At 40.4% G+C, this 24,074-nt stretch overlaps 2 protein-coding genes across 2 annotated transcripts in view; both read right to left on the reverse strand.

Annotated features, from left to right (window-relative positions):
- Positions 1–18,600, reverse strand: part of sult6b1 (sulfotransferase family, cytosolic, 6b, member 1) — a 34,122-nt gene extending 15,522 nt beyond the window's left edge. The window contains exons 1-3 of the mRNA XM_042432524.1: positions 18,390–18,600; positions 8,978–9,090; positions 2,521–2,610 (exon numbers count right to left, since the gene is read on the reverse strand). Coding sequence (XP_042288458.1) covers positions 2,521–2,610; positions 8,978–9,090; positions 18,390–18,585 — 399 coding nt within the window. The 5' untranslated portion in view covers positions 18,586–18,600. The remainder of the gene's footprint in view (positions 1–2,520; positions 2,611–8,977; positions 9,091–18,389) is intronic.
- LOC121911227 (G-protein coupled receptor 4-like) overlaps positions 1–24,074 on the reverse strand; it is a 723,099-nt gene that overhangs the window by 211,115 nt on the left and 487,910 nt on the right. The gene's annotated exons all lie outside the window — the stretch shown is intronic.

Genomic DNA, 24,074 nt, shown 5'->3' on the forward strand with positions numbered 1-24,074 from the left:
GTGGTTAATAGGTATTTCAAGAAGAGGGAAGATCACAGGGTGACGATGTGTAAAAGTGGAGGAAGGTGCACACAGGTGGACTATGTCTTATGCAGGAGGTGGAATCTGTAGGAGATTGGAGACTGCAAGATGGTGGCAGGGGAGAACATAGCTAGGCAGCATCGGATGGTGGTCTGTAGGATGACTTTAGAGGAAGGAAGACAGTTGTGTGGAGTTCAGGGAGGAGTTAAGACAGGCACTGAGTGGTAGTGAAGGGTTGTCAGATGGCTACATAAGTGGTGAGGGAGACAGTGGTGTGTCATCTGGACAGAAGAAGGAAGACAAGGAGACTTGGTGGTGGAATGAAGAAGAACAGGAAAGAAGAAGAAGAAGTGGGATAGCCAGAGAGATGAAGAAAGTGGACAGAAGCACAAGGAGATATGGTGTAAGGTGAAGAGAGAGGTGGCGAAGGCTGAGGAAAAGGCGTATGGTGAGTTGTATGAGAGGTTGGGCACTAAGGAAGGAGAAAGGACTTGTACCAAATGGCTAGACAGATGGACCAAGCCAGTAAGGATCTACAGCGGGTCAGTGTGATGAAGGATAGAGATGGAAATGTGCTGACTTGTGAGGAGAGTTTGTGGAGATGGTGGAAGGAGTGCTTTGACGGTCTGATGAATGAAGAAAATGAGAGAGAGAGAAGGTTGGATGATGTGGGGATAGTGAAACAGGAAGTGCAGTGGATTAGCAAAGAGGATGAAGAGTGGAAAGGTGATTGGTCTAGATGACACACCTGTGGAAGCATGGAGATGTTTAGGAAAGATGGCAGTGGAAGTTCTTAACTAGATTGTTTGACACAATCTTGGAAAGTGAGAGGATGCCTGAGGAGTGGAGAAGTATATTGGTATCGATTTTCAAAAATAAGGGAGATGTGGAGAGCTGTAGTAACTAAAGAGGTATGACATTGATCAGCCACTGCATGAAGTTATGGGAAAGAGTAGTGAAAGCTGGGTTGAGAGGAGAGGTGATGATTAGAGAGCAGCAGTGTGGTTTCATGCCAGGAAAGAGTACTACAGATGCAATATTCGTGGCTCTAGAGAAAGCATATGACAGGGTGCCAAGAGGAGTGTAACAGCAGTGAGGCGTGCAGTTGGAGTGATGGATGGGTTCGAGGTGAGATTACATCAAGCATCAGCTCTGAGCTCTTTCTTATTTGCGATGATGGACAGGTTGACAGACGGGATCAGGTAGAAGTCTTGTGATCTGTAGTGAGAGTAGGGAGCAGACTGAGGAGAGACTGGAGAGGCGGAGGTATGCACTGGAGAGAAGAGGACTGAAAGTCAGTAGAAGCAAGATGGAGTACATGTGCATGAATGGGAAGGAGGACAGCGTAATGGCGAGGATGCAACGAGTAGAGGTGGTGAAGGTGAACGAGAAAGAGAGGTGAAGAAGAGAGTGCAGGCAGGGTGGAGAAGAGTGTCAGGAGTGATTTGCAACAGAGTGAAAGGGAAGGTTTACAAGAGGGTAGTGAGACCAGCTGTGTTGTGTGGTTTGGAGGCGGTGACACTGATGAAAAGACAGGTGGCAGAGATGAAGATGCTAAGATTTTCATTGGGAGTGATGAGGATGGACAGGATTAGGAACGAGTATATTAGAGGGACAGCTCAGGTTGGACGGTTTGGAGACAGAGCAAGAGAGGCGAGATTGAGATGGTTTGGACATGTGCGGAGGAGAGTTGCTGGTTATAAGAGAGATGGAAATGGATGATCTGCTGTGGTGACCCCTAACGGGAACAGCCAAAGGAAGAGGGAAGAGAAGAAGAAGAAGAAGAAGAAGAAGAAGAAGAAGAAGAAGAAGAAGAAGAGGTTTGGTCCCTATGACTGATATATTATTATATATGACATCGTTAGATTATTAATACTGAAGCATTGGTGTGTAAGCAGTTAGCTAGTTTAGTCCAGTGGTTCCCAACCTAGGGGTCCGGCCCCTCCAAAGGGTCAGCAGATAAATCTGAGGTGTCGTGAGATGATTAATGAGAGATTTTGGACTTTTTCTCTAATCTTTGATTTTTGCTGAAATATTGGATCATTTGAACATTTATTGAAATGAAAGCATGTGAGAAGTTTAGAGGGGAAAATCACTATTTGGTGGAGCTGTTAACAACTCATAGACATGTGAAATGTGACCCCGACTACACACTGCTTTTAGTAAGACGTCAAAAGCCAAAAAGGTTGGAAACTACTGGTTTCATCTTTAACAATGTGTTGTATTTTAAAAGCTTGTTATATTATCCATTGTGTCAAATCTTCATCTGAAAAGTAACTAAAGACGTCAAATAAGGTCAGTATAGTCCTTGAATCTGAGTCATCAGTGTTCATTTTATTCCAGATTCCATCAGTGTTTCTGCAAAACACCAATTACCAACTATTAATAGAACTGGAATATATAATTTTAACCTCTTCAGTGGGCACTCACAACTGCCAAGTGACTTATCTTTCTTCATGTAGTGTAGACCTCCACTTCTGCAGACGTTTTGAAGCTTACCTTTGTTTTCTTTGCATAGAAGGACGCAGGGATGTTGTCGGGGTGCAGATGAGTCCCCAGTAACCTCGGAGAGGGAGTCTGATCCATGACCTGAGGGGAGAGGAGGAGGAGGGACAGATAGAGGGAGACATCTTTATCTGAGACACCTGACTTTTATATGCTGCTTAGATTGCTGGTGGTGATGCCTTAGATCAGGGGTCGGCAGCCTACGGCACGCATTCCCACGGTGGCACACGAGGCCATTAACACAGGCACATGGAACGATTACAATTTTTTAATATACTTTTTTAAAATAAAAGAACTGAAATAATTAGTCTCAAAATACACCATTTTTTTGACAGCAAGATAGTACACATAATTGACGTGGTCTATCAAACCCCTCCTTCCCGTAGCGTAGCATAGCTAGCTAGCTAGCTTCCTTTTTTGCTTTATTTTAAGAACTGACGATGGCTGTAGCGTAGGGGACTGAAATAGTTATTTAAAGTGCGAAGTGTTAGAAATAAAAACCCAATCCTGTCAATTTTTTAGAAAAAAGACATGCATATATACACATATGTAACTTAGCAAGATAATCCCAGTTAGCCGATTACTGCAACTACAAAAGTATCCCACATGAGAAACAAAACAAATGCTGCGTCTCAAATCGCATACTTCTGTACTTACACTTAACATTTTGAGTGTATAAGCGCGTTCACATGGAGAAGTATGGAAAAATGCACTGTGAGTTCCCAGATGGTGCACTCAAAAGGGTCAAAAAGTTGAGTGAGGAACTATGGACACTTCTCGCCCTCAATGGTCGCCATCTTGGCTACGTAGCAGAAGGGGAGGGACCACTTTTCAAACGGGAAATGGCGGCCGGGTACGTTGTAACTACGGTGAACATCGCCACATTATACAAATGTGAGTCAAACATGTGTTTTTTAGCACTAAGCACTACTCTACTGTTGTCGGATATAAGCCATCAGTATGTTTTTTGGGCTAATTTAACAGTCTGTAATGATTCGGTAGCGCTAACGATAACGTGGATGCTAACGCTAGCTAATGCTAATTTGCGATCGTCATTTCCGGTAAGTGCACAACGGCTGTGTTTGATTTGTGACAACACTATCCTGTCAATTCTCACACTACACCAATAAGTACATAGTGTACACAGTGTACTAACAGAAGTATGTGATATAAGACACAGCTGAAGACACCGTTTACCAAAGCATCTTCATCAATTAAATGTTATTGGAACCAAATCATAGACAAAACAATCAAAAGCACCCAAATCAAATAAGGTTGTAAGTATAACACACTCCCAAATTACACAATTAAATAGCTTAATCCAAACAATATACTGTATACACCCCATATAAGAAACAGCAGTCACATTCACACATCACATTTAAATTCAGTTCAGTTCAGTTCAGTTGAATGGTGCTGTGTGTGTGTGTGTGTGTGTGCGTGCGTGTGTGTGTGTGTGTGTGTGTTTTGGGGGGGGGGGGGGGGGGGGGGGGAGCAGGGAAAGGGGCAGTTGAGTAGGTTTAATTTGATTGAGGGGGGTTAAGGGTTAAAGGAGAGAGAGTAGGAGACGCCTGGAGAGTTACAGGCAGGAAGACTTAGCACCTAGCTTCACTGTCTGCAGATCCAACCCAGGCAGGGAACAGCTTCCGAGCATATCCTACAGAAGACAGACAACCTTTCCTCCCAAGCACGCTCCGAGGATTGCTCCGGATGATCCAGGAAAATCCAGCCGGCTCTTTTTTTTTTACTACTGCCACTCTCTTTTACTTTTATGTAGCTCACTGTTTTTCTTTAAGATGTTAGGTAAGTTGTCCAGAAACTGGATTAAGCTCAGTTATTTCCTCCTTTTCACTCTCACTTCTCTCTGCTCTCCTCAATGCTGCTTTTGTCAGTTTGTCCCTTCCCCCTCGAGCTCACAGGTGTGTCTCATTTATCTCCTCTCCGTCACTACTTCCCTTCCCTTTCCTTCTAGGAGGTAAAGGGCTATGCTGCTATTTTTTTCCCCTCATCCTCTCTCTGCCACATGGCAGAAACAAAAAGTAGTAAGTTGTCCAATATTCACCTTTTTCAGCTCCAACAGCTGCACAAAAAAACTGGAAACTGCCGTCATTGATCAAGGGGGCCTCCAGTCTGGCTTGCTGAGCCAGATTGTCTGAAGAAGGTGGCCTTCGCATTGATTTCGGTATTTGGATCCACATATATGTGGGAACAGATATCCTCACATATGAAGTCAATTTTGAGTCCCACGCGCAGCCGAATGACTGCGGACCATTCAGAGGCATGTTTCCAACTGGAAGTCTCAGCAGCTCAGCAAAGAAAAGCAGGGACAAGGGTCAAACTAAGTCATTAAGATCAAATTAATTTTTCTTTTGTGTCCTAGTAATTTTCATACATTTGCACAAATAATAAATTTTGTGTGTGTGTCTGTCATATAGGCTACTTTCAGGGGCAGATTTCAGACTAAAGACCAGTTAATTAGGGACGACTTGTCCAGTTGGGGACAAAAAGCTGATTTTTGGGTCAGAGGTTACGGTTAGGGTTAAAGTAAGTGTTCAGGAAATGAAAGTAAGTCTATGCAATGTCCCCAAAAGTGACCTAGGTTAACATGTATGTGTGTGTGTGTGTGTGTTTGTTGGGCGCGTGTGTGAAGTGCAGATCTTTTGGTATGCGGGATCTCGACGGGGAGTCAAGCAGCAGCAGTAAATAAACAAACACTTAAATGCTCATTATGAAAATGAACTGGCACTCGAGTCTGTGATTTTCTTATTAAACGTTGTAAAGTGATACGAGACATTTAAAAGGTTTCCGACCGCTGGTTTAGATTGTTTCGTTATACAGCAAACAAAGAGAAGCCACAAACAGTTGCATCCAAAACAAAGACCAGACAAGTTTTGCAAAGATACATCAAATTTGCAACAGCCGATATGTTTTAAAGAAAGCATATCTCTACCCTGATTACTCATGACAACATCATGAGGAAATGTTGGTAGAGATTCTGGGAATATATGTCATTTATCCTCCTGCAACATACACTCCTTTGTTTGTAGCAACTAAAGCATGAATTGTGGTTATATGTGAGCATTTGCAGCACTCAGTTAGTTGACATTTTGGGAAATATGTTTATTCACTTTCTTGCCAAACCAGGATTGATACCGATCAAATGTCTGTACATTAAATATGAGGCTACCACCAGACGCCAGCTAACTTAGCGTAGCATAAAGACAAGAAACAAGGGGAAACAGATAGCCTGGCTCTGTCAAAAGGTAACAAAAAGTCCACCTAGCAGCATCTCTAAAGCTCACAAATATACATGTTATTTCTCATTTGTTTAATCGCTTAGTTGTACAAAACCGAAGTGTAAAAAAATCTGTTTATGTGGACTATTTTTTAGTCAAGACCAGACAGCACAAGACAATGTGTTTAATATATTGACATTTGATTTTGGTCACAACTTGGTGCCTACATTTCCCACAAAGCACCTCGGCATTAACAGTTTATGCATCTGTGGACTCTTTTATACAAGTATGAACAGATCTCTGTGTATTAAATTGAGTCTTTTTGTAAATATACATTAGAGTGAAGATGGCAGTCAGTAATTATTCCGTTACAGTCTTTGCTCCTTCCATGTGTTTTTATTTTCACAGTCCAGAGATCAACACAAGATTAATTAGACCACAGCAAACTATTCACACATACGAACACACACAAACCATGTGTTCCTGATTGAACAGTTGAAACAAGGCCCAGCAGGGTGTTTCAAATCTGAGCTCACAATAAGGTTCCAAAGAAACCCTTGAAATAAAAAAAAAAACTTGAATTCTCTTATTTACTTGGTTTTTCACACATGTGTTTGTGATTAACGCCATCATCCCGTTATTTAAGGCAGGAACATCCCGGCACACTCAGACAGGGGCATTATCTGACTGATTGCAGCGACAAACCACAGCGATCAACAGAACTACGATAAAAACACCAGTTTTATTTCATGAGGTTTGGTTCTGTTTTTGGGGTTTTTTTCCGTTAGCCGCACCGAGCCGAGCCAACCCGCCATGGAGCGCGTCTCCACTACAGCCTCACAGCGGGCGAGAACAACCTCCCTCCTCCTCCTCCCCCTCAAACAAGCCCTGCGTTGCAGACTCAGCTCGCATCTGTGCTGGAGACCAGAGAGAAAGACGTTTTTAAAAGGCTCTATGAGAACACATCCTCAACATCAGCCAACACATCCTCACACCAAAGCAGCAGAGTAGGTTCAGCGCCCTCTAGAGGGCAGATAGGGACCAGAAGAATGACTGTTTTATAATATGATTGCTAGGGATGCACGATATTATCGGCACGTCAGCGGTATCGGCCGATAAAAGCTCTAAAATGAAATATCGGCATCGGCCATTTCTGCAATTATGGGAGGCCAATTTGTTGCCTTCTCCTCCGCCACCTGACTGCACTTCCCTCGACGGACTGTCTCACCCTGACGGTCCCGCTGCTTCTTCCTACTTTAACCTGAATAACAAACCGGGGCTCAGTGCTCCGGTTGGATCCACATGCAGAACCGGGGCTAACATTAGCTGGGAGGCTAGTGGAGGCTAGCTGGCTGTGCTTCCTTCCGGTCATGCTGCGGCTAACGCTCCACTAGCCTCTCAGCTAACGTTAGCCTCGGCTCTCCATGTGGATCCAACCGGAGCACCGAGCCCCGGTTTGTTATTCAGGTTTAAGTGGGAAGAAGCAGCGGGTCTGACGGGCGGCTGAGTGAAGTGCAGCCTGCGGAGGAAACACCGGGACCGTCAGGGTGAAACAGTCCATCGAGGAGCCGCTAAATTCGGCTGCACAGATAGGTAACACCTCGGCTGACAGGATGTTTGGAAAAAAAAATCTTTTTGGTTTATAACGGCGGTTGGCAACCAGCGTATCAGGTGCATTACCGCCACCTTCTGCTCCGGAGTGTGGACCAGAGATTAAATCCTACACATTAATCCTGTCTGTCTAATAAACTCAATGAAAACTCTACTGCTGCTCCCACTTGGCAGGTTCATTAAAGTTTTAATGCTGAGCTCCTGAACTCCAGTCTTCCTCAGTTCTTCCTTCATATATTGTCTTTCTTGATCATACTTAGTACAATCTATGCTTGCACGCATAATAGTCTCCTCAGCCAGCTGGAAAAAATATGTGCATATATCAGTATCGGCCACAGTGAGTTTGAAATATCAGCATATCGGATATCGGCAAAAAGTCCACTATTGTGCATCCCTACTAATTACAATTTATGAAGTATCAATGCTGTGTTTAAGGTCTGGTTAGGTCAGGGAAACTTCATGGTTTGGAAACCTGAGCTGCAGCGACTCGTGCTGTCTTTCAACACTCGGTTGGAAGCCGGTGGTCTCCTGCAGCAAAGGTCACTTTTTGACCTTTTTGCTATCTTGCTAACTCCCTTTAGTGCTATTCTACAATAAAAACCGGTTGACACAACAAGATCTGGAGATATTTGGAGCTGTTTGTTCAGTGAATCAGTTAGTCAATACAGCAGGGAGGAAGACTACAAGCAGCCACAGTGAGATGTTTGATGAAGAGCTGCAGATGAAGGGCTGTTACTGCATTTTCTGCAAATAGCACAACTTCTTTTACCTTGCCATGTCTGTAATGGAAAAACACTTGCAGCGTGCCAGCTCGACTCAGCACGACTACCCCAGAAAACACAACGGAAAAACACCAATTGATTTCTCCGACAGGCAAAAGAAGGAGGAGGAAGAGAACATTTAATTAATATTGTCTCACTGTGCTCACTGGCAACTCTTCAAATCAAATGACAACTAGGGAACAAATGTTTGTTTGTGTGAGAAATAAAACACTTCTTCACTGAGATGCATGCAACAAAACAAACAAAATCATTTATATGTAATGAGGAAAACATCTAAAAGTCGTTTTTGGAGGGAAATAGCAAAAACTTATTAAAAGGCTCTAAATCAGTGACCAGTCTGCTTTTATACTGAGCTTTTTGAGCTGATTTTTTGAAGTAAATGACACATGTGACGGCACATAAGTGATTAAATGTTGACTAAATGACCGGTATTATATTATTTTATGTGACACAAGCTATAAATATAAGTTTACTGCTCAAAAAACATTTCTTTTTTCTTTAAATTCAGTCTGTGAAGCACTTTGAGCTGCATTTTTTGTATGACAGGTGCTGTATAAATAAAGTTTATTATTCTTATTGTTTGATGGTGGTGACTCCATAGAAACCATCCAGTCATATAAACACAGGTAGACTTTTATCTCTGTCTGTGTATCTGCACGTCTCAGCCTTTCACCTGCACACTATCTGCTGGCTTTCCTAGAATAGACTCACACACACACACACACTCTCTCACACACACACACACACACACACTCACACACACACACACACACACACACACTCACACACACACACACACACACACACACACACAGTGAGTACCTGGATGACATCTGGTCCAAAGAATTCGATCAGTGGTGGCATCCTGGATTCAGTTTTCATCCCCGTGGCCTCTGCAATGATCTTCCTCACAACCCCGACCATCCAGTTAAAACCTGCACACACACACACACACACACACACACACACACACACACACACATTAAGATATCTTTGGTTTTAATATTTCATTCAAAGTAACACAATAAATGTGTTTCCATCCACTTGTTTATGAACATTTCCAATTTCTGTATAAAAGTGTCAGAAATTTGGATAAAAAGAAAATGTGAACAGAAACATGAAACATGCGACTTAAATATCACTGAAGCTTCTGAGAATCATTAAATCGAGAGCACAAATTAGTTATTTTTCTCTTCATGGCTCCTTCCAGGCTTCTTAAAATGGTGATGAAAGAGGAGAAAGGTGAACTCTGACCTGTGGATTGACTGGACATCACATCATCAGACAGGCTTAATAGAAATGAACAGAACTGGAAATGTAATGTAAATAGAACTGAATAACTGAAGAATATCAAAATGATGAAAAATGCTAAAAACAAAACAAAAACGGACAATAAATACTGTTAATATGTACAAAATTAACTATGAAAAGTGAAGGAACTGTGAGGTTTACTGGAAGTAAACAGACGTGCAGTTTATAATATAGATGCAGATATACGTCACACTATTCAAAGAGAATCGTCTCCAAACCAACATCAGACAACTTAAACAAAAGAAAACAGTATTTATCTGAGCTTTAACTGCAGGTTTGGAGGGAAAATCACAAGAGCAACAACAAGCCAAACGAAAACTTCGGTCACAAGTTGAGACTAAAATGTTGAACCAGTATAAAACCAACCGTTGCAGCAGCGTTTGTAACGCTGAGGTTGATATCTGACCTCTTGTTTTTGATGTGTTTTATAAAAATACGATGTGATTACAGGTTCTTTCTTTCATCCCGTCCACGTCCGTCCTTCTCGTCTTTCGTTCTGGCAGCGAGCCGGCGTGCTGCTGTCAACTCTTCAGCTTCACTGGGACGATAATCCTGTTTTTTTCCTGATTGATCCTTCTTCTTGATTAATGGCTCTGAATCACATTTAACAGCTGGGGAAACATCAGTCTGGGGAATTTAAAGTATGGAGCGGCTTACGGCTGGCTGAATGTGAAGCCATGTTGAGATGAATCTAGTTCTGATGTCTTATTCATTACATTATTGCAATATTTCTCTCTTTTTATACTTCAATTTGTAATTTTCATTCTTAATGTTTCGTCAGAGTTATAAAGTTGACATGAGGCCTTTATTTTAACATATTTATATCCAACCAGCTCTTAAGAAGGGAGGCATTTTGGATTTATGAATTGGATACTATTGAACTTTATGGACTTAATGAAACACAGGATTTGAGCTCTTTTCTGTGATATGAGTACGTTAATTCATCCTGTTCAGTCAGTAATGAAGTTTAATCATATAAAATGGTGTAGTTCTTGTAACTTTGTGCAACATTAATCACGTCATGTTTTTTGTAATATGTATATTTTCATTTTCGTGCCCTTTGTAAAATGAAGACTGTGATAATTAAGTCATGTGACTCAGATGTGTTCATCACACCTCAGCAGTCGTACTGAGCGAACCTGAAGAAGCTGCAGGCGAAACGCGTTGTTCGCTCTTAATAAAGTCACAGTAAAGTCATTACAGTGTGTGGTGGTTAATTTTGATTTTAACCTTATATGTTCCTGCGACCGACCAGCACCTGATTGAAAATACTGGCTGTGCACGAGGAGTTCTGTCCTTTCATATTTATACGTGAAATACGTAGCATATTAACATTTCTAAAGTTACGTAGTTCACACAAGATCTATATGAGTTGATCTTTCCTATTAGGAGGAGGAGGAGGGGCAGGTTTGAGACCACCTCGACACCGAAACCAATGTCCGCTTCCTGTTTCAACCGACTAAAGCGAGTGTTTTTAGCGAGACGTCAGGACATTTGCAGACGTTTTTCTGGCAAGAAAACCGGTTGTTTTTAGTTGTTTTTTTTAGTTTTTTAGTTTCTAACCCAAACCAATAAAACATCATTATTCAACAAGTAGAAATGTTAGTATGGTACGTTTGTAGAAATGTTGATATGATATGTTATTCACGTGTTGAAACGTAGATGTTCAACGTTTCTGTAGTTCTTCAGGCGACTGGGTTGGGCACAGAGGAATCAGATATATCAGGCTTTGATACACACACACAATACTTGTTAGTAGATCAGTTCATTGTTGGTTTGGATCCAAACATGACATTTGTTGACAATATAAGAAAAATATAGAAAATCGCTGCCTTATCCTTTAATGCAGGGGTTCTCAAACTGTATGGAGCCAGGGATCCTTTTACATGGGAGAAATTTTTTCCAAGGACATTCTCATAATCATAACGCTGATTAACCATAAGCTTTCTACCATTTGTGCTCTTAGATGCCATTAAAACTATTTGTAATGTAAAACTTTTCAACCTAAATACCTCAGACCTGTTTAAAAAAAGCCTTTTAAACCCTTTTAGATCAGATCTTCGGTCATATTGTGCACCTATTTAACAGTATATGCCAAACAAAAGAATGACATGTGCTAACATGTGCTTTAACCAACCAATAACATCATGACATCCATCAATCTTCGACTCCCAGCAGCACAGCTGAGATTCATTATAACGCCCACTTTTCAACGTTCAAATCAAATTCCTCGTAAAGTTACGTCCCTCCCGTCTGTCTGTCCTGTTTCACTTGGAAATATGTCACGCTGTTTCATCTGGACTCATCTGGATTACTTTTAAACAGAGGCTCATTTTATTCAAATCGCATTTGGACTCGACTTGACAGCGTTTATACTCCCAGGCACCTCCTTGCAGAACACAAAGTCCTCCAGAACGTTCCCTTCCCCTTCGGATAAGTGAATCAAAACAATCAACTTGAGCCGCACCGACAGCGTCTGTTGATCCATCCAGCTGAACAGAAAATTGTTCGCAGGAATGTAATATATCCAGTAGCTGTGACTGAATGTCAGCTGAGAGCGCTTCAGTCCTCCTCATGTTGTCATTTGAGAGGCAAAGCTTTCAGTTTATTAGCTGCTTCTGTTCCAAGCATAACTTGCACACATTTCAAACGCCACTGGAAGGCTTCTGACTTTTAGCATTTAGTTGAGCCACCAAATAAGAACCTTTCTGTGCTTTCCCTGGAGTTGTCTCCAGGTTCACTATCTACGTTTTCTGGAGGGTTTATTCCTCGCTCTTCCATCCCTCATATTCCATTGGGGCGCTTTGTAATCAGATGTCGCTTTAGCTCGGCTTCGTTAGCTAGCACCTGAAGACACATGACGCATTTCGGTCCCATCGTTGTTCTCAATGAAACCAATCTTGATATAACTGTTGTCATATTTTCTCAATGTGGGAGTAATGGACACAACGCTGGTTATGTACTATAACCGCAGATTCTATGATTTTACTTATTTTATTGCCCAGCAAGTAGTTTATGAGAACCAAATGCTTTAATGTCTTGTCTTTATTCCTTTTGTGTTTTATGTGAAGCACTTTGAAATATCTTGCTTTTGAAAGGAGATATAGAAATAAACTTGGCTTCCCTTTAAAAACAGGTAAAGCTAAAGAAGTTTAAAATAGAGATATTTCATTTCTGTACGATACAATTAAAGCTCCCCTTGAAAACGACAACTGACTAATTGCTGGATTTACTTAATAATCATTTTATGATTTAAAAATGGCAACCAGCCATGAAAACCGGCCTCAGAGCCACGTTAGTGCAACACATGTGGAATCCAGCGCGGGGGGAAAAATATTAGGGGGCAGTAAACTGCAGCAGACCGTAAATATGAGCGTGTTGTGGTGAAGGTCGGGTTAATCCTCCACTATCTCCCCCATAAATCACAGAGACGTCAGGAAGCCATTATCTGTGTCTGCAGTCTGCTGTGCAACTCTGATTTAACTGCCTCTAACATCAAAAGGGGGGACGTTCAGACGTTTAAAAAGAAGCCTGTCATTGGCCAGACTGATGGAGAGCATGTACAGTCAGAGATAAATAGGTCTGTGCGGGCCCCGGTCCAAACGGGCCCCCGTTGTATGGAGATGTGAGAAGGGGTGTGTGAGCGATCTGATCTAACATTCCTCCAAAAAGGTGATTAACTCGTCTGTCTTTGCGTCGTTTCTCCACTGGTGAGCTGCCGTGCAAAAGCCTTTCAAAAGTAAACACTCCCCCCCCCCCCCCCCCCCCCCACACCCTCAAAAGAAAACATGTCACATTCCTCGAATGCACCGTGACGACAGCGGGAATGCCGCTCCTTTCTTCTCGTACACACCGCTCTGCCAACACTTTGTGTTTTCCAGAGAGGAAAGAGGTTAAAGGTGTGTTACACGCTGCTTTAAGTATCAATAAATAATCACCATATTCAGGGAGGAATTAGTGCAAATTTATGCACGGAAGGACCCAGAAGTCCTGCAGGTGTCTGTGCAGGTATCTGCATCCGTACAAAAACTGAAATATTGTAAAAAATATGGAGCTAATTTCCTGCCAAAACTTAACAAACAAACAAAACATGTTTTTTCACTAACAAACACAGTGTGGTTTGTAAATACAAAACACCATTAACAAACTAATGCATTTTGTTTTGCAAATACAAAACATGCAGATCAAACAAATACACAACATATTTCTAATACATCATGTTTCAGAAACAAATACAACAAATACATGACAAGTACAAAATATATATATCCTACAAAATAGTATTAAGATATTACTGTATACCAGAAAGCATAATATTAATAACATTAATGATGGAAAAAATATTACAAAATAAAGGTGACTAAACGTTGACTGTAATGGATTATATACAGCATCCGTTTCAAGTTTGCCTGTGAGGAAGTTTGGTTGAAGGTAAAGAGTAATTTGTTTTGTGGTGCAACAGCTCACCAACACAAATGGAAATTAGGGAGAAAAAAAAGTAAGTTGGGAGAAAAAAGATTTTGCTGTGTCTCGATTCACTTTCTTCTGTATTTATAGTAATGCATATAGTATGTACTAGGGATGTGCCCGAATACAAATACGTTATTTGGCAAAGCACAAATAGTGGGTTTTTTACGAATATTTGTTTCATACAAATATTTAAAAAATTATTTGTTTTTGGGAAGAAAAACAACATGTTAAATACCAGCACAGGTCGGTTACATCACTACCTCAGTGTCTCTCCTCTGCTCCGCTGTGACGTCTGTCAGCAGGTCTCAACGAGGGGAGTCACATCCACCTGCTACATGACGCACATTTCTTAATTTGAACATCACTCCCGGAGATAAAGCTGAGCTACTGACACAAGTGAAGTGCTCCCAAGGGAACACTTCATGAACACTTATTGTAACATTTTAATTTTCTAAAATTAAAAGGGACCACCAACCTAGCGGAGATTGTAAAGCAGGCTAAAAGCTGTTATAATTTTCACTGTAGGACTGTTTTCCATGTCTCAAAAACTCTAAACACAAATATTTAACTGCACATTCATCTTCACAAACTTCAAACTCTCCACTCAAAACCTCCTGAATGTGCTTTGATGTGTAAACTTATGAGCGGCCACGAGAACGACGGCGTTTGTTCCACCAAACAAACAGAAGACGGAGCAGCAAGAAGTAACCCTGCTGAAACGTAAAATACAGCAGATAAGCAGGTGAAGCAGGTAAAAAGGTGCTGAAGTATGTCAATACCTGCAGAACCTGCGATCAGGGAATCAGGAGACAAACGATCTGATATTGCAGACAATGGATCTGATCTGAGCAGGAGTGCGTGCACAGCTCATATGATTATCTGCTTCACCTCTATGAGACAAAGGTGCCGGAAATCAAACTAGACAACCTGCAAGACGATGCTCAAGAGGAAAGTGACAACCTGCAGCAGACGATTCAGGAAGTGGAGACAATAAACCAAAGAACTGAACGACGCCGCCGCCGTGAACGTCGAGATCAAGGAGAACGAGGACGAATCCTGAATCCTAACGAGGCTGAAGAAGAAGAAGAAAAGTCCCGCTGAGCAGCAGGCGAGCGTTCAGAGGAAGACGGACTCTGTGGAAAAGATTTCTCCAACAGAAGGAGGAACAGAAGGAGGAGTGTTGAAGAACAGAGCTTTCAGATGGTACTGATCAACCACAGCTTAGAAACTGACAAACTCCCCCCCACTGAGCGTGAGTGTGTACATTATAATAAATAAACCAAAACCATTAACCCTGCAGGCCTGTGAACATTCTCTGTGTGAGACATAACGAGGAGTCAGAACATTCAGTGCCTTGTAAGTAATTAAAAGAACCTTGAAATTAATTCTAAAACATACTGGAAACCAGTGCAAAGAGGCTAAAACCAGGATGATGTGTTCAAATCTGTTTAAAAAGCCTGACAGCTGGGTTCTGTACTGTCTGTAGCAGCTCTACAGTCTTTTTATTTAGGTAGATTGTTACAGTAATCCAGGAGTGATGAGATAAAAACATGTAAAATGGTTTCTTTATCTTTAAAACTTTGAAAAAAGTCGAATTCTGGCGACGTTTCTTAACTGATAAAAGCAAGTTTTGTAACGTGCTGCTCTAATATTTCTTGCAACAGGCTTCAATCAATCAATCAATCTTTATTGATATAGCACCTTTCATACAAAACAAATGCAATTCAAAGTGCTCTGAAAGTGATTTACAGGACGGTAAATAAGGATTTGGAGACTAATGCACACAAGAATACCTTTAAAACTACTAATAAAATAAAATAGAATAAAATAAATAATAATGATGATAATAAAGACTAAACAGACGGGTTTTAATGTTTTAAATATCTCTTCAGCTCCTCTCTGAGTGTTTTCAGACACGTGTCTCCATGTATGACAGCAGCTGACGGATCCGGTCGGTGAGCGCGGCAGGTTTTTTGGTTTTAGCCTGTTCAGGCACGATGTTATCGAACAAACAGCCTCACTGTGATGACAAGACTTCAGGAAGCTGCACAAACAAGAAATACTACCTCTGAAACCACTTTTACTTTTCTGTTTGTGTATGAATTACACAACCGGGACGCATGCGTGTTGTTTTTGGACAGAAGCAGGCTAGCTGTTTCCCTCTGTTTGTAGTCTTTATGCTAAGCTAAGCTAACCACATCCTGCCAAGTCCTGCCATCAGTCATCATATATTAACATCACCTGCTGTCAGCTTAGCTCATGCCTTCACCTTTCAGTAAAGCAAATAAAAAAATCATCTTGATCAGGTGAAGTGATCCAGTCCGGAGAAGCAGTTCAGATCAAGTTTGCAATTTTGCAAAAATTCCTGCGTCGTAAATTTAATGTTCGTACATCGTGACGAGACAAAAAGACAATTGTGACGAGACGATCGGAAGCAAAACTCACTTTATCAACAAAAAAAAAATCCTCATTTACAGTTAACAAGATTCTTCAAGCTCTCATCATCTGAATGAACCCCACGTTACCCGAGAAAAAAGAATAAAAGAATAAAAGAAAGTAAGTTAATGTGTGTGTGTGTGTGTGTGTGTGTGTGTGTGAGAGAGAGAGAGAGAGAGAGACACATTAATAAATATATTAATATATTACAGTTGGTGTGTTTCTCTCTTGTGTTACTGATTGTAATTACCTGCCAGTATAAGCCATAATACTGAATCTATTTCTACATAAAAGATATTGATTAGTTTAGTATAGTAACCATTCAGAATAACAAACACAGTTCTTACATATTAAGCTCAGGCTAAATTTAAAAAATGACATCACTGTCTGAAATATAAATGCACAATAATGAGATTGTCTTCATGACTGAAAGCATGATTTGTTCTTCTTCAACAGTTGTCTTTATGTTGAATAAAAAATCAGTATTTGGTGTTTTTGGTAGAAAAATACAAGGATTATAAATACAACATAAATCTCTTTCACCACATATTCTAATTACAGCAAGTTTAAAACTGGACTCAGGTAAGATGGCTGCCGTACGGCAAGTCACTGTGACACGTCACACATCTACTGTTTTACATCTACGACTTTAAGCATCTCATTTATTGAAATATAGTAAAGTAAATAAATTTGCCCAAAATGTTAAAAGCATTTAAATCACATCTAGTTTATATTTAGTTTCCTTTTCTTGTGAAGTGGTGAATAACTTTAATCACTCACCTGATAAATCAGTAAAGGACTTTCTGCCCTCCACATGCAGCGTGTCATGATGGTGGGTTGTATGTATATGTTCATTTTAAAGATTTACTGCCCTTGTTGCAAACTTTAGTTAAATATTTTCTTTGGTGGTGGAGCAACAGAGTTATTGATCAGAGGGGTTGAATAACTTAACCTAACGATCAAATGCATTAAAGGATCAGTTCACAATTTTTCAAGTCCGTCTTAAACCAGCAGTCAGGTGTCCGTATGAACAGTGAAAGAGGTTTTTCCTCGCTGTAATCATTCCTCCTGTTCATACTGGATATTAAAAGATCCTTCAAATGTGCTTTCAATGGAAGTGATGGAGGATAAAATCCACAGTGTGTCCACACAGTCATTTAAAAGTCTGTGTGAAGCTTATATTCAGCTTCATCAGTCTGAGTTAGTCATATCAAGCGGATATCTGACACATTTACAGTCTTTTTAGCATCAAATTCCCTCTTTGTGTTTCCTCGGACAGTGTTTCCCTGTTGAGCTGCAGGTGGAAGTATAGTAACAAAAAGAGGGACTTTGGCACTAAAAAGACTGTAACGTTGAAAGATATCTACTTGATTTGACTCATTTGGACGCTGAAGCTTCATATTAGCTTCAGATAAACTTTTAAATACATTTTTTGCACAGAAGGAGGACTGTGGATTTTGTCCCCCATCACTTCCATTGTAAGGTCATTATGAAGGGATCTTCTGATGGTCAGTATGTCTGTTGTTTTAAGACACACTTGAAAAACTGTGAACTCGTCCTTTAAAAAAGAAAAACTATGTGGGAAAGACGGCTGAGACAAAGTATTTATGAGGATATTTATTTATGGCAGAATTAGTCATTATCATCATTTTTAATGTTATTTATTACTTAAATCTACTAATAATTATAGAAAACATGATTTGATTGGTTGGTGATTTATTGTGGTTTCTATATTTTATAGTTATTATATTTCAGTTATTAGTTGGTGAACTCTGAGGTGACTTCCAGTTTCAAACAAGCTTCACTTTCACCAGTTTTTGCAATCATTAACATTACAAGCAGCCAGTGATAGCAGAGGGGTGGTCAAAGGTCAGAGGTCACAGCAGAAGGATCAGATGTCCCTGACCCTTTGAAAACTTTATCACTTATTCACATAACACGTTACGTGTCGTTTCTTTCTTGGCTGAACAGCTGCTTCTCTTCATGAATACATTTTATCTGGATCGTAATCACTCACCACATTTTGGATAAGCCACCAGCATGATGTCATCCTCGCGGGCCGTGATGCCCTCCAGAGCCTTTAAATGATCCTCGGGGCACATGAGGCGCGGGTACAACACCCCGTCGTATCTGTACAACTTCTCCTCATCACTGATTTCTTTTGCCATCTGCATCCTGGACTGCATCTTGGCGAGGATGGCGTTGGTGTTCATCCTGATACAGTTCAAATGTCTTTTCACAGTTAATCGAACACACAAAAAAAACTCGAGAGCAACTATTGTTTACACACACACACACAAAAAAAAGTTATAAAGAGTGTAGCAGGGAGAAATGAGAAGCTGAGCTGCTTTCTGTGCAGCTGAGCGTCCATCTGCTGCTGCCCTGCGAGCGAGTGAGCGAGCAGCACTGAGAAAGAGAGAGAGAGAGAGAGAGAGAGAGAGAGAGAGAAAGGGTGTGTGTGTAGTAGTAGTAAAAGGAGGTGGAGGCTCAGGCACCTCCTCCTCCACACACACACACACACACACACACACACACACACATGCATGAAAATGTGTGTGTGACTGCTTGGAGATGCCTGTACAATGTTCACCAGATGGGAGGTAACTGCTGACAGGCTGACTGCAGAACCCCCCCCCCACCCCCCCACCCACCTACCCACCCACCCCCTCCCCATCGCTCTCTCTTCCTCTCTTATACAAACACACACTGCAAAAAGGAAGTAAAATATGTCGCCATATAATGTTTGAGTCCCACCTCAAATTTTTAGAAGCGTGTTAAAAATGCTGCAAAAGCAAACTTAAGTATATATAGTGACTTACATGTTGGTCACAAGCAGCTTTATCATGGTTTTCTGTTTTAATTGGTGCTTTTTAACAATAAATATCGATGTATTGGGGTCCTGGTGGATCCCAGTCAAAAGCACCCAGTTCTGCCCACACAGTTTTAATAGATGGAAATATTTATTGAGTCCATGTTTGCCAAATTTAAAGTATCACACACTATCAGGAGGTTTGGGGCACTCTGTCAGTCATTTTGAAGGCTTTGTGAAAAAATTGTATTTGGGGTAAAAGCTGCCGTTTGCATTAAAGAAACGTATATATTTTCATTTTATACAATAGGCAAATTAACTGTAACTTTCCTAAAATAATAATAATAGGTTTTTTTTTTTTTTCAGATGATATTAATTACATAACTACTAACTATTATAGAACAGTTTTACTATGATGGTAATTTCTTACAGTAGTTTATTCTTGGAGCTTTAGGGACTCCAAAATTAAAAAACGCACCCTGTTCTGCCCACATAGTTTTAATAGATGGAAATATTTATTGAGCTCATGTTTGCCTAATTTAAAGTATCACACACTATCAGGAGGTTTGGGGCACTCTGTCAGTCATTTTGAAGGCTTTGCAGAAAAATTGTATTTGGGGTAAAAGCTGCCGTTTGTGTTAAAGAAACGTATATATTTTCATTTTATACAATAGGAAAATTAACTGTAACTTTCCTAAAATAATGATAATACATTATAATATATGGAGTGCATATATGTAATAATATAATATACGTTATATTGATTACATAACTACTAACTATTATAGAACACTTTTGCTATGATGGTAATTTCTTACAGTAGTTTATTCTTGGGGCTTTAGGGACTCCGAAGTCAAAAGCACCCAGTTCTGCCCATGCAGTTTTAATAGATGGAAATATTTATTGAGTTCATGTTTGCCTAATTTTAAGTATCACACACTATCAGGAGGGTTGGGGCACTCTGTCAGTCATTTTGAAGGCCTTGCGAAAAAATTTGGGATAAAAGCTGCCGTTTGTGTTAAAGAAACGTATATATTTTCATTTTACACAACAGGCAAATTAACTGTAACTTTCCTAAAATAATAATAATACATTATAATATACGGAGAGCATATACGTAATAATATAATATACGTTATATTAATTACATAACTACTAACTATTATAGAAGAAATAACAGTTTTACTATGATGGTCGTTTCTTACAGTAGTTTATTCTTGGGGCCTTAGTGATTCCACTCCTTATATGTTAAACATGTTGGTAGGATGAGGGTTAAGAAGCTAAATATGTTAAGTTTTGATAATTTTCATCATCTATAAATGTCTGAAACGCCAGGCTCCTCAGGTGCTGGTACCTCTCAGATTTTCTTGCTCTGGAAAAAATGAAAAAAGTGTCCGTCTGTAAATCCTCACTTGGACAGACGTCTTTTTCTGTTCCGAGGATCAACATGTGGAACTATTTACCCGCAGAACTCAATACGGATCCTGACTTGGATCATTTTAAACTCAAATTGACGCAGTTTTTTAAAAGAGGGATCAGTGGTGTAGTCATGAGTGATCTGCGGTTTGTTATTTTATGAAACTTTGATGGTATCTTTGTTTGTGAATAGTTTGTGTTTTGCGCTGTACTGTATGTACTTTCTGGTTGAGTAAAAGTAAGTAAAGTGAGGATGCTTACAAAAATAATGCCATGAATAGTTCTTATTCATCAGTTCCTTAAAGCCTGTGACCACACTTTGGGCAAAGGCTGCCAACAAAGGCTCTCCAGGCATCCCGGTCCTGGGCCAATTTCTCCAGCTGTCCTCATGTATGGCCAGTTCTCTTCATGTCTGCCTCCAGGTCACAGCGCCAGGTGTTTCTTGGTCTGCCTCCTTTTCCCTTGTGGATTCTAAAAGAGGGCACGTCTTGTGATGCTGGATGCTGGATGCAGGCTTGCGAAGAGTGTGACCAATCCATCTCCATCTTCTGCGGAGGATTTCTTCCAAAGACGCTAAATGAAAAAAAATAACTTAAAATAATAATCTTCTTGAGCCAAAGTTGAGTAAACTGCAGAAACCTGAAGTAAATCAATATTTGCTGTGAGCAGCTTTGCCTTTAAAACAGCAGCAGTGTTTCAAGAACTTGGCAGTTGGGATGTGCAGAGAGCCCAGTATTTGTATTTGTATTTGTATTTGTATTCGAATAAAAGTGGAAAGAGGCTTAAAAATCCTGTTTTTGTTTTTTATTACAGTTTTAATTTTAGAAAATTAAAGTGTTACAATAAGTGTTCATGAAGTGTTCCCTTCATTTGTGTCAGTATTTCAGCTTTATCTCTGGGGAACACCCCCAACTCCAGGAGTGATGTCCAAATAAGGAAATGTGCGTCATGTTGCGGGTGGATGTGACTCCCCTCGTTAAGACCTGCTGATAGACATCACAGCGGAGCAGAGGACAGACACTGAGATAGTGATGTAACCGACCTGTGCGTTGGTATTTAACATGTTTTTTTTTTCCTCCTGAAAACAAATAATTTTTAAAATATTTGTATGAAACAAATATTCATAAAAAAAAACCCACTATTTGTGCTTTGCCGAATAACATATTTGTATTCAGGCACACCCCTACTCGGCAGGTCGGTTATTCCTGCATCTTGGAGAAGTCGCCACAGTTCTTCTTCTGCTGCTTCTGTCTCTTCATGTTAATCCCAGACGGACTCCATGATGTTCAGATCAGAGACCATCTGTTGCAGGACTGAAGATGGTTCTTTATGACTCTGGCTGGATGTTTAGGGTTTGTTGTCCTGCTGCAGATGATCAGACGCCTCCCTGATGGTGTTACATTATAGAGAAGAATCTAAACATCTAAAGTGCCTAAAACTTTTGCACAGTACTGTAAGTACAGGTATATGTATTGTTGCTGTGCAAACTAGTTTAGGCTATAAATGCTGTGGTATGTGGCATTAGTTCATAATATATTGTCCCTATACAAATAAACATAAAATAAAAAATAACCTAGATAGAAGAAGACTAGTTATATTATATAATATAGTCCTGTAAAGTTCTTTGTGTAGCTCAGGGTCACACGTGTGGGCATTTACAGAAACAGTGGTTGCCAGTTCCTCAGTTTATTCACTGCAGGTTCCTGTTGTGTAAGTGTGCGCTCTGTTACTTCCCTACCAGGATGATGAAAAAAGAAATGGTAGACTGAAATATTTTCCCAACTCCTCACCTATTCAAAGGGGTACCCCAGTGATTTACTGTTGCACTTATGTAAGTGTGGAGTACTTGCAGGGAAGGAGGTATATAAATAAGTGCCAGGAGGTTAATTAAACACAGACCCTTTCCTAAACTAAACAGGAAATATCTGTCACCACAGACACTGACAGATGTTCGTTCAGCTGCTGTTATATAATGTGCGTTTTCCTCTGTTAATGTTTGATATCCTTGAAAATACTGCACATGTGCCATAAAATAAATGCATTGGGGTCATTTTTAAAATTAAAGCATATTTTAAGATATGAAAGGATGTGAATTTTGTGACAAATGTTTTTCTAATTATTCAGGGGATAATTTCTGGTGAACGCTCGTTTTAAAATTTCTATTCTCACTGCAACGTCTTGAGTCCTGATTACTGCACACTAAAATGCGTTTTTTTGAGCTGTTGACTAAATTATATGACTGTGTCGAAACACATCAATGCTGGTCTTAATATTGACACTGACACCAAATTAATAAAAAAAATCTGCATTTCATGGGTTGAAAATGGGCTCAACCTGTCATCTGCTGTTTAAAATCAGCCCTGAAAAGGCGGGAACGATGCTGACGTCGAGTCGACTGTCATGAAATTTATGTAAATGGTGGAATGATAACGCCCACCTGCTCCAGCCCCGCGCTCATTTTCATATATATGCTGATCGAGAAAGACAGTTTTAGCTTCAGGATGCTAACAGCGGCTAACAGCGCCGGTGGCCTGCTGGAGGAAGAAAAGCTGCTGGCAGCCACAAAAACAACAGTAATCTTCCTCGCATCTCGTCCTGAAGCTCTTCAACTCTAACAGTGTAACCGGAGCACCGCTGAAACCGTCTGTCCTTGTCCGTCAGCTGAAGCTGTCCACAGCAGAGCAGAGCAGAGCGGTCCGACAGGTTCGGTAACGGCTCCGGTTATACCGTGATTTAATGTTTTAAAACAAGATTTTAGCAGCTGATAAGTGCAGGAACAGACAGTCGGAGAGTTAAAGAGCTGCAGGGTGAGATGCGAGGAGGATTTCTGTTGTTTTAGTGGCTGCCAGTTCTGACTTCTGGCTCATTTACATGTCGTTGCGCTGTTTGTCGTCCTCTTGTTATCATTATTATTATCATAAGTCATTGAACCACTCCCCTGCAGCAAAGTCCACTGTTGGGTTAAAGCCTCCATCCACCCCTCTGAATGAGGAAATCTGTCCACATATATATACAAGCTGCACCACTGCTCACAATTACTACGACCGCTAGACGACATCTGTCACTCAAACTAACTATTGGTCATTTTTGGGCGACTGACATTACGACCTGTTGTGTCGTTTTTCTTAGAGGACGGTATCAAGAAATCAGGTGCAGATTCCTTTAATGTGATAAAAGTAGAAACTTAAACCCTTTAATGTATGAATTATGATAACCTCAGCCAGGATTTTATTGTTCTTTATGCATGAAAAAAAATATTTGAACTTCATTTTTTTTAAACACGCATTTTTCACAGAGTTTGTCCAACTTAGTAGACAGATGATTAATCGTCAGTTTCTCCCAACATAAAATCAATACTTGGAAATTTTAACAATTGCATTACTCCTTAGTTGTTACTTGATGTTACAAAATTTTATTTACCTGCAAGGATCTGTTACTATAGAAGGATCGACAAGATGTTCCTGAGCTGTGGAGCAT

Source organism: Thunnus maccoyii, chromosome 14 (genome assembly GCF_910596095.1).
Source record: "Thunnus maccoyii chromosome 14, fThuMac1.1, whole genome shotgun sequence".
Classification (NCBI taxonomy): Eukaryota; Metazoa; Chordata; class Actinopteri; order Scombriformes; family Scombridae; genus Thunnus; species Thunnus maccoyii.